Source organism: Mastigoproctus giganteus, chromosome 5, assembly GCF_048544385.1.
Source record: "Mastigoproctus giganteus isolate SK-2022 chromosome 5, ASM4854438v1, whole genome shotgun sequence".
In the NCBI taxonomy this organism is placed as follows: domain Eukaryota; kingdom Metazoa; phylum Arthropoda; class Arachnida; order Uropygi; family Thelyphonidae; genus Mastigoproctus; species Mastigoproctus giganteus.
The window spans coordinates 3785013-3798194 of NC_143579.1; the positions used below are offsets into that span (position 1 = coordinate 3785013).

The window sequence follows — 13182 nt, forward strand, 5'->3', positions numbered from 1 at the left end:
CTACTAGGCTTTACATACCAACTAAGAAATATTGTTCAAGGTTTAGGCCTAAATGGATGTCAGATGAACTAATGAGGCATATGGCAGAGAAGAAAAATGCATGGGATACATACAAATTAACACGTGACACAGAAGCCTATGATAGATACAAGTTGATCTGTAACCAAGTTACCAAGGAGGTTAGGCAGGCAAAAGCAGATTACGAGAAATCTTTGGCAAGGGATGCAAAGAAAAACAGCAAAGTGTTCTTTACTTATGTAAACTCGAGAAGGAAGGGGATGAATCAGATTGGTCCACTTGATATCGATGGGTCAACTGTTGATGATCCAGCTCAGGTAGCTAACAAACTAAATGAATATTTTGCATCGACATTCACACATGAGGAGTTATTTAGGGAGGGGAAAGCCAGAGGTGTATTCAACTCTAGCAGTAAGCTAGAGAATCTTGTAATAACTGAGAGTAAAGTGGAGGAGAAATTGTTGAAGATAAACACAAGAAAGGCACCTGGGGTGGATGGAATCTATCCAGTTATATTAAAGGAGGCAGCAAAGGAAGTAAACAAACCCTTAGCCATAATTATGAGAGCTTCCTTGGACTCAGGGGAGGTACCCACAGACTGGAAATGTGCAAATGTGACCCCAATTCACAAAGGAGGATCAAAGGCTGACACATGTAATTATAGACCTGTGAGTTTAACTTCTGTTCCTGGAAAATTAATGGAGGCACTGGTTAAAGAAGCACTGCAGGATCATCTAGACAAGACTTCAGTTATAGCTCAGACACAGCATGGTTTTGTTAAGGGGAAATCTTGCCTGACCAATTTGATTGGATACTATGATGCAGTCACAAAGGAACTGGATGCAGGGAATAACTTTGATATTATACACTTGGATCTTAGAAAGGCTTTTGATACTGTTGCACATGGAAGACTGCTGCACAAGTTGGAGCAGTGTGGCACTGGAGGCAAATTGCTGCTGTGGATAAAGGGGTGGCTGAGGGGGAGAAGACAGAGAGTGGTAATCAATGGACACTGCTCGTCGTAGACTAATGTTATTAGTGGAGTCCCTCAGGGCTCAGTATTGGGTCCATTATTGTTTTCTGTATTTATAAATGATATTGATGATGGTATATCAAGCTTAATGTCGAAGTCTGCAGACGATACAAAGGTAGGCAGGGTTGTCAAGGACACTACTGACACTATGCTGCTGCAACAGGATCTGGAAAGGTTGAGCAGATGGGCTGAGAGGTGGCAAATGAAGTTTAACATTGACAAATGTAAAGTACTACATATGGAAAACAGCAACCCCAGAGCAACGTATCAACTCTGTGGTACTACACTGACAGTGGTAGAGAATGAAAAGGACCTGGGAGTAATTGTGCAGGCAGATATGAAGTTCTCTGAGCAGTGCAGATGGGCTGCAAGAGTAGCTCATGGTGTATTGTCAATGATATATAGGAATTTTTCTAGCAGGGATAAGGAGGTGATTATTCCCTTGTATAAGGCAATGGTCAGGCCACACCTAGATTACTGTATACAGGTCTGGAGGCCTCATTTCAAGAAGGATGTAGAGCTGCTGGAACGAGTACAGAGAAGGGCAACAAGATTAGTGAATGGAACAAAGGGGTGCTCTTACGAAGAAAGGCTTAAGTTTTGCAAATTACAGTGTCTGGAGACTAGGCACCAGCGAGGTGATCTGATAGAGGTGTATAAAGCCTTGAATGGTTTGAGCATGCTCAATGCTGATGGGATTCTTCCTCTTGCTCAGAATAATCACCTGAGAGGACATAAATTCAATTTGAGGAAAGACAGATGTAGGATAGACGTGCGGAAATTTGCCTTTAGCCAGCAGGTGGTTGGTTGGTGGAACAGACTTCCATCCCTTGTCGTGGAAGTTGATAGCCTAAATAAGTTTAAGGCTCAGCTGGACAGGTATTTTGAACGAACAGAGGGGTGACGTGGAAGTGGTTATTTTTATTTATTTATGTTACTTTTTTTTTTTTTTTTTTTTTGGCTGATGCTGCATAAGCTTGCTTTCTTGCATCAAATGCCTCTACTAATGCTAATGCTAATGGAAGGCTACTCTACAAATGGGAGCAGTATGGCATTAAGGGCAATTTACTGCAATGGATAAAAGGATGGTTGAGTGGAGGAAGACAGAGAGTGGTAACCAATGGACACTGCTCTTCATGGAATTATGTTATTAGTGTAATTCCCCAGTTTCGTGTTAAGCTCACTGTTGTTTTCTGCATTTATGAATGATATTGTTGAAGTCAAACAATATCGTATAACTGGCTTAATGTCCAAGTTTGCTGACAATATGAAGGTTGTAGACTTATTAATGGCAGTAAGGATGGTATACTACTGCAAAGGATCTAGAAAAGTTGAGCAGTTGGGCTGAGACGTGGAAACTGAAGTTTAACATTGACAAATGCAAAGTACTGTATACAGGTAGTGGTTGTTGTTGTTATTTGGTGTTTAGGAGCATTAGCAACTAAGGGCATATTTCTCCGGGGATATGTGGTGGTCATTCCCTGACCTTTCCGCATTCTCTGTATTTAGTGGTCATGGGCTCGAACCCTGGTCTAATCAAGAAGTGTGTGCTATGCACACACTTCTTGATTAGACCACCTGGCTACGGTGGTGCCATAGGTAGAGGTAACCCCAGAGTAATGTACCAACTGTATGGTACTATATTCAGGGTAGTGGAGAATGAAAAAGACTTGGGGATAATTGTGCAGTCAGATATGAAGTTTCCTGAGTAGTACAAACAGTTTGCAAGAGTAGCTCATGAGATCTTGTCACTGATATATAGGAATTTTCCAAGCAGGCATAAAGAGGTGATTGTCCCCTTGTAAAAGGTAATGGTCAGGCCACACCTTGATTACTGCATACAGGTCTGGAGGCCTCATTTTAGGAAAGATGTTGAGCAACTAGAATGAGTACAGAGAAGGGCAACAAGATTAGTGAGTGGAACAAAGGGTTGCTGTTACCAAGAAAGGCTTAAATTCTGCAAAATGCAGCATCTGGAGACTAGGTACCTGCAGGGTGATCTGATTGAGATGTATAAAGCCTTGAATGATTTGAGCAAGCTCAATGCTAATGGGATTCTTCCTCTTGCTCAGATTCCATTTTTATTCCTTAACATTAACCCTACACAACTGGCTGATGCTTTTCAGCTGATGCTATATAAACTTGCTTTCTTGCATCATATGCCTCTACTAATGTAATGCTAATGCTAAATGAAATCAAAACTTATCATTACATTCTCAATGAAGCAAATAAATAAATCAAAAAATAAATTATTATATCATAGAATTTCTCTATATAAAGTGAAATTGAATTGAAGTGAACTAAACTGAAGTTTGACTTCTTTGGTTACCACAGCACTTCTGTGATGACCAGATTATGGTGAGATGCATGTTGCAATTTCTTTTATAATACAGCCTGATATAATATTTAAATATTCTTTCTTTAAATCAATTCTTATGGCTATTAACTTTTTTTGTTGTTGTTTCAGACCATTTTTTTCATCAATTTTAAATTTTTTTACATTCCCTGCAGTCTTTAACAGATGGGACTTTATTTTTATAGAGACACTGTAGAAGGGGTACAAGAATATTTGCTGATACTACCGAGGCATATCAGGTTATTTGAGAAATTGTTAGTTTGTTAGTTTGTAATTGTTAGTTTTGAGAAACTGTTATCTGTAACCGGGGAAGCGGAATGGGGAAGGCCAGATTGGAAACCATTTTTAAAATGGGACTACGAATTAAATGAGCAGATCACTGGAACGGGTGCAGAGAAGGGCAATGATATTGGTTAAGGGAATGAAACAGTGGTTTTACCAAGAAAGACTTCAGTTCTGCAAATTGCAGCATCTTCTAGAGACTAGGTGCCTGTGAGGTGATAAGATGAGGTGTTTAAGGCTTTGAATGGATTGAGAAAACTCAATGCTGATGGCATTCTTCCTCTTGTTCAGTCCACACACGAGGGGATATAAATTCAAATTAAGGAAGTATGGTTGTAGGATAGATGTGTGAAGGTTTGCCTACCCACTTCCACAACAAACTTTCATTTGTTGTGGAAGTGGGTAGTTTGAATAAATTCAAAGAAGAACCAGGCAAATTAATTCAGGGGATGGACAGGTGATGTGGGAGGATTTTTTTCCCTGATGTTTTACAAGTTTGCCTTTTTGCATCAAATGCCACTACTATTGATACTACTAATATGAACTGATGGGTTTTAGGGGATAGGCTTGCTAGGGAGATTGTGATAACTGTTTGGCTAAGAGTGCAAAGAGAATTAGCATGGAATTCTTTGTTTATGCTACCACTAGAAGAAAAGGGATGAATCATATTGGTTCACTTGATAGAAATGGCATAATTAATTACATCGAACAGACTGCTGACAAGCTGAATATATATTTGCATCTACATTCATAAAGAATGTTTTTTGGCATACTTCTGCAGCTACAATTGTATTAAAAGTAGCAGCAACAAAAGAGATAGTTAAGCCATTAGCTAAAGTACTGAGAGCATCCTTGGATTCAGAGTAATACTGGAGATGTGAAAATGTCTCTTCTATTCACAAGGGCAATTCAAAGAGTGGAGTGGGTAACTACAAGAAGTTTGACTTCGGTGTCAAGGAAATTAATGGAGTCAGTAGTTATAAAAGCAATACCAGATCATTTTGTTAGGTATGGAGCTATAAGGCAATCACAGCATGGATCTGATTAGCTACAATGAGATCACCACAAAAGAATGAGAGAGGTAAAGGATAATTTTGACATGATATGCTTAGCTTTCATAAAAGCTATAGCTACTGTTCTACATGAATGATTATTGCATAAAATAAAGCAATGTGGCATTAAAAACAAGTTTCTACTATGGATAAAGGGCAGGTTAAGTAGTAGTGGATAAAGAGTGGTTATAAATGGCTACTGCACTTCGTAGACTAATATTTTGAATGGGATACCATTGGGTTTGGTTTGGGACTCTACTGTTTTAAATTCACTCACTGGCCAAAAAATTAGAAACCTTTTGCAATTGGCATCAAAAGATAATTACACATATGGTATACAAACATAAATTGTCACATAGTATGATTAAGTTCCTTCATATCAGGTGCCTCCGTAGCCACGTGGGCAGGAACAACAGTGCGTAGCACACGCTTCTTGATTAGACCGGGGTTCGGGCCCGTGAACACCAAATACGGAGGATGCAGAAAGGTCAGGGAATGACCACTGCATATCCCTGGAGCAATATGGCCTTAGTTGCTAATGCTCCAAATAACAACATCTGACCTTTCCTTCATATCAGATAAATACTGTATACTTTTCTGCAGCATCTTAATCGAACCAGTCATGGTGATGACTGATAATCTTTCCGATTTGCTGAAATGATTGTTGGAGCATGTTTAGTAGGGGCCAAAATTGAGAAAACAAAGAAACTATTGGTGTCAAAGCAATCTTCTCAAAAGTATGCAACAGGTGGAAGACAAAAGGAAAATTCAGTTCTAAAAGGAAGAGATATGGCAGAAATCTGGTTATCCAAGAACAAGACTGCAGGAATTTAAAGAAAATTATGTCCCAGAATAGGTCTAGTGAGAAACAAATGACTAATAAAGTTAAATTCGTGAAAAAAAAGATGCATTTTCAACTGAACTACATGGTGGGAGGTAAAGAGACTGGGATCCGATAGCTTCATGCTTATTAGCATCAGAATTTTAGAATTAGTATAGGCATATGATGCATGCAAGAAAGCAAGCTTATGCAGCATCAGCCAAAAAAAAAAAAAAAAAACCTGCTCCCATTTCACCCCTCCGTTTGTTCAAAATACCTGTCCAGCTCAGCCTTAAATTTATTTAAGTTATCAACTTCCACAACAAAAGATGGGTCTGTTCCACCAATCAACTACCTGCTGGCTAAAGGCAAACTTCCACACATCTATCCTACAACTGTCTTTCCTCAATTTGAATTTATGCTCTCTCAGGTGATTATTCTGGGCAAGAGGAAGAATCCCATCAGCATTGAGCATGCTCAAACCATTCAAGGCTTTATACACCTCAATCAGATCACCTCGCAGGTGCCTAATCTCCAGACACTATAATCTGCAAAACTTAAGCCTTTCTTTGTAAGAGCAACCCTCCATTCCATTCACTAATCTTGTTGCCCTTCTCTATACTTGTTCAAATGAGGCCTACAGACCTGTACACAGTACTCAAGGTGCAGCCTGACCATTGGCTTATAAAATTTTATACAAAAACCACTTATGGCGAATGTTGTAGTAGTGGCATGTGATGCAAGAAAGCAAGTGTATGAACTTATGCAGCATCAGCCAAAAAAAAAAAAAAAAAAAAAAAAACACACCATTTGGAGGGAATGGTGTGATTTTTTTTTTTTTTTTTAATGTAAAGAATGGCAACACAGGAACCACAGAAAACTATGGGAAACCCACCGCACAAACTGGTTTGCAGCTACTGCAGTTTCTCCCGACATTCTTGGAAAACAAATGGTGCATGTCATCAGTATCAGTGGTAGAAAAATTAAGGACGATGTATCAATTGACACATAGGCATGACAGACTATAATGTCATAGTGTTAAGTGATTTATTGATGTTATGTTCTTATATATATATATATATATATATATATATATATAAGAATCTTTCTTTCTTTTCCTATTATTTCCTAATCTAAATTTTAAGGTTAGGTTAATGAAAAATAAACCTTTTTCTTTTTTCCTTTAAGGTTAGGTTAGGAAACCAAACTTTAAAAACACTGGTTTTTTAAACAGTGAAAACACTCATGAACTCCAATAATCTCTTTTAATGATGAGAAAAACTAATCAATACATTGTCTGCCATGCATACATGTCAATCAATATAGTTCTCAACTTCTACTGTCGCTACTGATAACACGCATAGTCAGTTTACTGAGAATGTAGGGAGAATCTGCAGTAGCAGATTCTCCCTACATTCTCAGTAGCAGCAAACCAGTTTGTCTAGTAAGTTTCTTGAAGTTTGCTGTGGTTCTCGTGTTGGCTTTCTTTAACTTAGTCCCACTTATTTCTGTAAAAAATCAAAAGATTTAACTGGAGTGATACCACCAACACCAAGATTGGACTGTGGAACAGTGGCAAAAGCTATGTATATTGCCCAATCAGCTGGATGTATGACCTGTTATTAGTAAGAACTTGGTGTGGTCATACTGTTAGAAGGCCATGTTGCTTCCCATTAATATCCTTCTGTCGTACTAGGCCAACTTCACCTTGCAAAGCTTCCTTTTTACCCAGATTGTGATGGATTCTTTAAAGATGGCAACTCAACTCTCCATCATGCAAAAATGGTATCTGAGTAGTTCTAGGAACATTCCCAACATCTATCTTATCAACATCTACCTACTAATTTTCCAATAGCTGAATCCAATTGAGAATGTCTGGGATATGTTGGAAAAGGGCAGTTTGGCTTTGCAGTTGTCTACTGACCACAGCAGAGCAACTGAAAAATATCCCAAATGGTCAAATCTTGAGTCTTGAGCTAGACTCCTCAGACACCTAGTGGAATTCATGTCACAGCATGTAAGCGATGTAATTTGGACAAAAGTTGACTCTACTTGATACTGAATATTGAGGTTTCCAATTTTTTGGCTACTGAGTGTATTTATTAATGATATTTCAAGTTTGATGTTTGCTGATAATACAAAGGTGGGCAGGCAGTGATGAGCTGCCAAAATCTTAACAACTGGTTCCCTATAAAAAGTCCTGATTTAAGGAATATTTTTTGCACCTTTCTCCATAAGTGGCAATGCATTCAGCCATTCAGAATCATACTTAAAGATATAAATGTAAAAAAAACATTTTTACATGTTAATAGAAAATAAGTATTGATTAATGAAACAAATTTAAACAAAAAAGAAAGAAAGAAAGAAAGATGTATGAGTAAGGAAACCATAACAATGTTTAAGAAAGAAATGCCTATCATTCTTGTATTATAAAATATTGCAAATGAGCTATATAGATTACTAAAAATAAAAAAAATGTAATTTAATTGTGTTGAAGTATACAATGCAATGAACAATATTTTAAAGAATACTAGCAGCTCATATTAGTGAAATAATAAAGTTGACGTTTGTCTAGTGTCAGGATGAACTTGAATGTGCATTGTAGCCTGTGACAAATAAGAAGCGCACATGCATAGTAACATAATTCTTGACCTACTTATAGAAATAGTAAGAAATAATAGAAATGGCACTTTAACTACTAGAAATTCGCAAATTTGTGTTACTTTGAATTTTAAGTTTATTTTCTACACTGTTTTATAAGATTAAGATTATTCGGTTTTTAGATCATGTTATAACATTTGTTGGCATAAAAAATTTTTTAACAAATCGGTTTGCACGAACCAGCACAAAACTAGCTCCAGCTCATCACTGTGGGCAGGGTGGTTAATGACATTAATTAGAGTATGTTACTCCAAGCAGATCTGGATAAACTAGGCAGATGGGCTGCAAAATGGCAGGTTTAGTATTGATTACTGCATTTAGGTTGCAGTAATCCTAGAAGACTATACCATTCATGTAGTATGGGAGCCTCCGTAGCCAGGTGGGCAGGAGTGGCAGTGCGCAGCATACGCTTCTTGATTAGACCGGGGTTCGAGCTCGTGACCACCAAATGCAGAGGATGCGGAAAGGTCAGGGAATGACCACCGCATATCCCTGGAGAAATATGGCCTTAGTTGCTAATGCTCCTAACAAAAAATAAAATAAAAAAAACCCAAAAAATAACAAAATCATGTAGTATCAAACTCAAGGTAGTTGGATAAGGAAAAAGACTTAGGGATAATCGTGTGATTGAACACAAAATTCTCTAAACTGTGCAGACAGGCTGCTAGAACAGCTCATGGGGTTTCTGTCAATGATATGCAGGAACTTTGCCAGCAGGAACAGAGTATTGGTTATCATATTGTATAAAGCAATGTTTAAGCCACATCTGGAAATCAATACTGCAAACAAGCTTAAAAATTTAATTTTGGAAGGATGTAGACCTGTTGGAAAGGGAGCATTAAGTTTAGTTGGAGATACAAAAAGATATTTTTACTAAGTATTTCTTAGGTTCTGTAACTGCAGTATCAGGAAACTAAGCACCTGAATGATGATGATCTATGTGAAGTATTTAAAGCTTTACAAGAGTTGAATAAACTAAATGCTGATGGTATCTTCACATTTCCTCTGGCAATGTATGTAGGATCATAAATGTAAATTGAGAAAGGATGGCTGCAGAACAGATGTGCAGAAATTTGTTTTCAGCCAGAGTATAAATGATTGTTGGAATAAACTTCCACCTAGTGTTTTTGAGGTAGGAAGTCTGGATAAATTTAAGGAAGGATTGTATAAATTATTAGAAGGGATGAGTAACAATTGGAATTTCTTTTTTTTCTTTTGGCTAATGCTATAAGCTTGCTTCCTTGCATCATTTTGCCAACTGAAAATCACAGAAGCTGTCAGAAAGTTCATAAAAAGAAGTGTAGATGTAATAATAATAAAAAGATATTAAAGAATTTACTGAAATACACTTCTCTCATGAAAATTATTTAGTTGTAACTGATGGCAGGTATGTAAGAAATTCTTACCTCATAACGTGAAGGATAAAACCCAAGTGCTGGCATTAGATTAAGTAGCTCGTCTACAGGAATTTTATCAGACATATGTAATGTATCCATGTAGTTATCCCCATATCTGAAAAATTTTAAACCATAATTTTTTCTAATTTTTCTATTAAATAAAAAAACAGATATTTGTATTAAAATGAATGCCTCAATTTCATCTGCTGTACATGTATGTTTTCAACATATTTTTGTACAATTGCCATATATGAAGTCTGCATATTTGTGTGTGTGTGTGTGTGTGTGTGTGTGTGTGTGTGTGTGTGTGTGTGTGTGTGTGTGTGTGTGTGTGTTAGATAGTTTAGTACCAGAGCTGATCCATATAATTTACTTTAGTATTAGAGCTCTACTTTCACCTTGTGATCAGCCATACAAGGTAGAGCAATAAAGTTCCTGTACTGGTGCTGCTGTGGTCATGTACAACGATTTCAAAATAAATAGAAGTGGTATGTTGTAGTTCACATTTCCCCCAACAGACGGTGGGACAAAGATTGTCCAGTAGGCTAACAGGTTCCAAGTAACAACTGGTTTGTTAGTAGCATTACAATTTTGTTTCATAATTTTGCAATGATGCAAGAATATTTGCTAATGCCATCGAGGCAGTATTGGGTCGGAAAACTGCTAGTTTGAGGGAATTTGCAGACTAAAAGATTAAAAGTAGCCGCAGACAGAGGTGAAAGTGATTCTCGCATTGCTTCTATTGGAATGAGCAGCAGCCTGCAAAGCAAGGTCCTGGGGATTTCAAAGTTCATTGGGAGTCATCATGGAACAAGTAAATACATGGGCTGTGTTAGGTTAACTAAGAGTAAGAATAGGTGCATGTATACTTGCATGTACACCAATGCTAGTCAAGACATCAAAGGTGGCTATTGTTCTGATATCAGAATTGTGGTATCACACAGATATAAAGAATGCAGAATTGGAATTTGGGGGAGTACAATGTGTACAGAAAGGATAGACAGGGCAGGAAGGGAGGAAGGGGGTTATCCTGTTACTTAAGAAACATGAAATCTAAGGCAGTTCATCAAAATGACATGGGTGGGCAGTGCAATGTTGAGTCAATTTGTTGTGGCATAAGCACTGGGAAAGCAAAAATGAGAGTAGGAGTGTGCTATAGGCTTAATGACTCTGATGAGTAAAATGAACAACAGTACAGAGAAATGGTGTGGGCCAGTAAAGTAGAATGTCTTATAATAGGGGATTTTAACTTCCGAAATATTGACTGAAACTCTTGTGGGTTGGTCACTCGCACACTAACAAGATTTTTTTGTGGACTTAATAGATGATTGTTTTCTATAGCAGGATGTTTGAGAGGCAACCAGAGGGAGTGATACCCTTGATCGGATTATCAGCAGTGATTATTCATACATTAAGAATCTGCAGATAAAGTAACCACTAGGTGGCAGTAATCACAGTGTACTGATGTGGGATTTACTCAAAGATGTAACTACAATCTAGGATAGAGAGAAGGGTTTTTGCTTTTGTAAAGGTGATGATGTTACCAACAGCAAATTCTAAATGGGAAGCATTCAAGGAATTAATCTTGGAAGCTACTGGGATTTTTATACCTACTAAGAAATACTGTTCAAGGTTTAAGCCTAAATGGATGTCAGATGAAATAATGAGACTTGTGGATGAGAAGAAAAATGCATGGGATGCATATAAATTATCAGACAACACAGAAGATTATGGTAGATATAAGCTATTCTGTAATCAAGTAACAAAGGCGGTTTGGCAAGCAAAGACAAATTATGAAAAATCTTTGGCAAAAGATGCAAAAAGAAAATCAGCAAATACCTCTTTATTTATACATATTCTATACGAAAGGGGATGAATTATACTGGTCCACTTAATATCAATGGTTCAACTGTTAATAATCCTGCTCAGGTAACTGACAAACTGAATGAGTATTCTGCATCTACATTCACACATGAAGAAATCTGTAGGGAAATGGATTCCAGAACCTATCAAACTCTAACAGGGAGCTAAATGATTTTGTAATAACTGAGAGGAAAGTGGAGGGAACAGTTTTCCGAAGTTGAACATAAGAAAGGCACCTGGGGTGGATGGGATCTATCCAGTTATATTAAAGGAGGCAGCAAAGGAAGTAAGCAATCCCTTAGCCATAATTATGAGAGAGAGCATCCCTGCACTCAGAGGAGATCCCACTGGACTGGAGATGTGAATGTATCCCCAATTCACAAAGGGGGATCAAAGGGTGACTCCTGTCACCCTTTGAAATAGTAAGGTGGTTTTTTTTCTGGATGATGTTGCATACGTTTTCTTTCTTGCATCATTTGCCACTATTAATACTAATACTAAATAGCATTTTGAAGGACACACAACATGGTTTTGTTAAGGGAAAAATGTTTAAACAACATGGCAAGCTCTTTTAACATAATTACTCATGAACTGGATGTAGGGAGCAATTTCATTTCCCATATCTGGTTAGATTATTTAAATTTTAGCAAGACATTTGATGCAGTCTCTCATAAGAAGTTACTGTATGAGCTGGAACATGTTGGGATTACTGGAAAGATTCTAAGTTGGATTGTAGGCTAAGTGTCAGGCAGAAAGTAGAGGGTTGTGCTTAATGGACATTCTTTAAACTTGTGTAAAGTCGAGAATTGGGATCTCCCAAGGACCAGTTCTTGGACCGTTGTTGTTATTTCTGATATTCATAATTTACATCAACGAAGGGATAGGGGTGTGCTGTGAAAATTTGTAGATGACTTGAAGATTGGGAGAGTCAGTGATCAGTATCAAGCAGCACTCCTTCAGCATGAGCTGAACAAGCTTCAAGAATGTTCAGAAAAGTGGCAGCTATGTTTTAATGCAGCAAAATGTAAGACCTTGCATTTGTAAAATGTAAATTAAAAACAGTAGAGGAAGAAAGGGATCTGGGAGTTATGATATAGGCATATATGAAGTTGTCTGAGAATATGATATAGGTGCAGTTGTCTGAGAATATGATATAGGTGCAGTTGTCTGAGAATATGATATAGGTGCTGAGCAATGTAAATAGATGGCAAAAAAGGCCCATGATGTCCTATTGATGATTTATCGAAAAATATCCTGTAGAGATAGGGAGGTCATAATCCTACTCTATAAGGTAATTACATGTCGGCATTTGGAATACTGTGTCCAATACTATGTTTAAAAAAAATGCAAGATCGACAAAAGGGAAACTGTGCTTCAATTTTGTGGGCAACAGAGCTTGGCAACCAGGCACCTTAGATGGGATCTGATTAAGGTTTACCAGAGGGATTAAAATGAATGAAGGCAGAAATTTCAGTTATAAAGAATTTCAGAACTAGGGCATAAATTATAGGGTTTAGACAAGATGCTGGCAAGTTTTCTTTCAGCTAGTGATTTGTTGATTATTGGAACAAGTTGCCTCCGCAGGTAGGCGAGGCTGACAATTTGAAGAAATTCAAAGGTCAACTGGTTACCTACATAATTTACATTTTCTTGTCTACCTTTTACTTTTTTTTTTTTTTTTTTTTTTGTTTCAGTAAAAC

The 13182-nt window shown here is 37.4% G+C and overlaps 1 protein-coding gene and 1 long non-coding RNA gene across 2 annotated transcripts in view; one reads left to right on the plus strand and one right to left on the minus strand.

Moving 5' to 3' along the window:
- Positions 1 to 3655, plus strand: part of LOC150085134 (uncharacterized) — a 34439-nt gene extending 30784 nt beyond the window's left edge. Inside the window, exon 3 of the long non-coding RNA XR_016546965.1 lies at positions 3593 to 3655. This is a non-coding gene — a long non-coding RNA (uncharacterized LOC150085134). The remainder of the gene's footprint in view (positions 1 to 3592) is intronic.
- A 4111-nt stretch (positions 3656 to 7766) lies between these two features.
- Positions 7767 to 13182, minus strand: part of LOC150085135 (cilia- and flagella-associated protein 251-like) — a 198207-nt gene continuing 192791 nt past the window's right edge. The window contains exons 10-11 of the mRNA XM_090373840.1: positions 9629 to 9734; positions 7767 to 7829 (exon numbers count right to left, since the gene is read on the minus strand). Of these exons, the coding sequence (XP_090229966.1) occupies positions 7767 to 7829; positions 9629 to 9734 (169 nt within the window). The remainder of the gene's footprint in view (positions 7830 to 9628; positions 9735 to 13182) is intronic.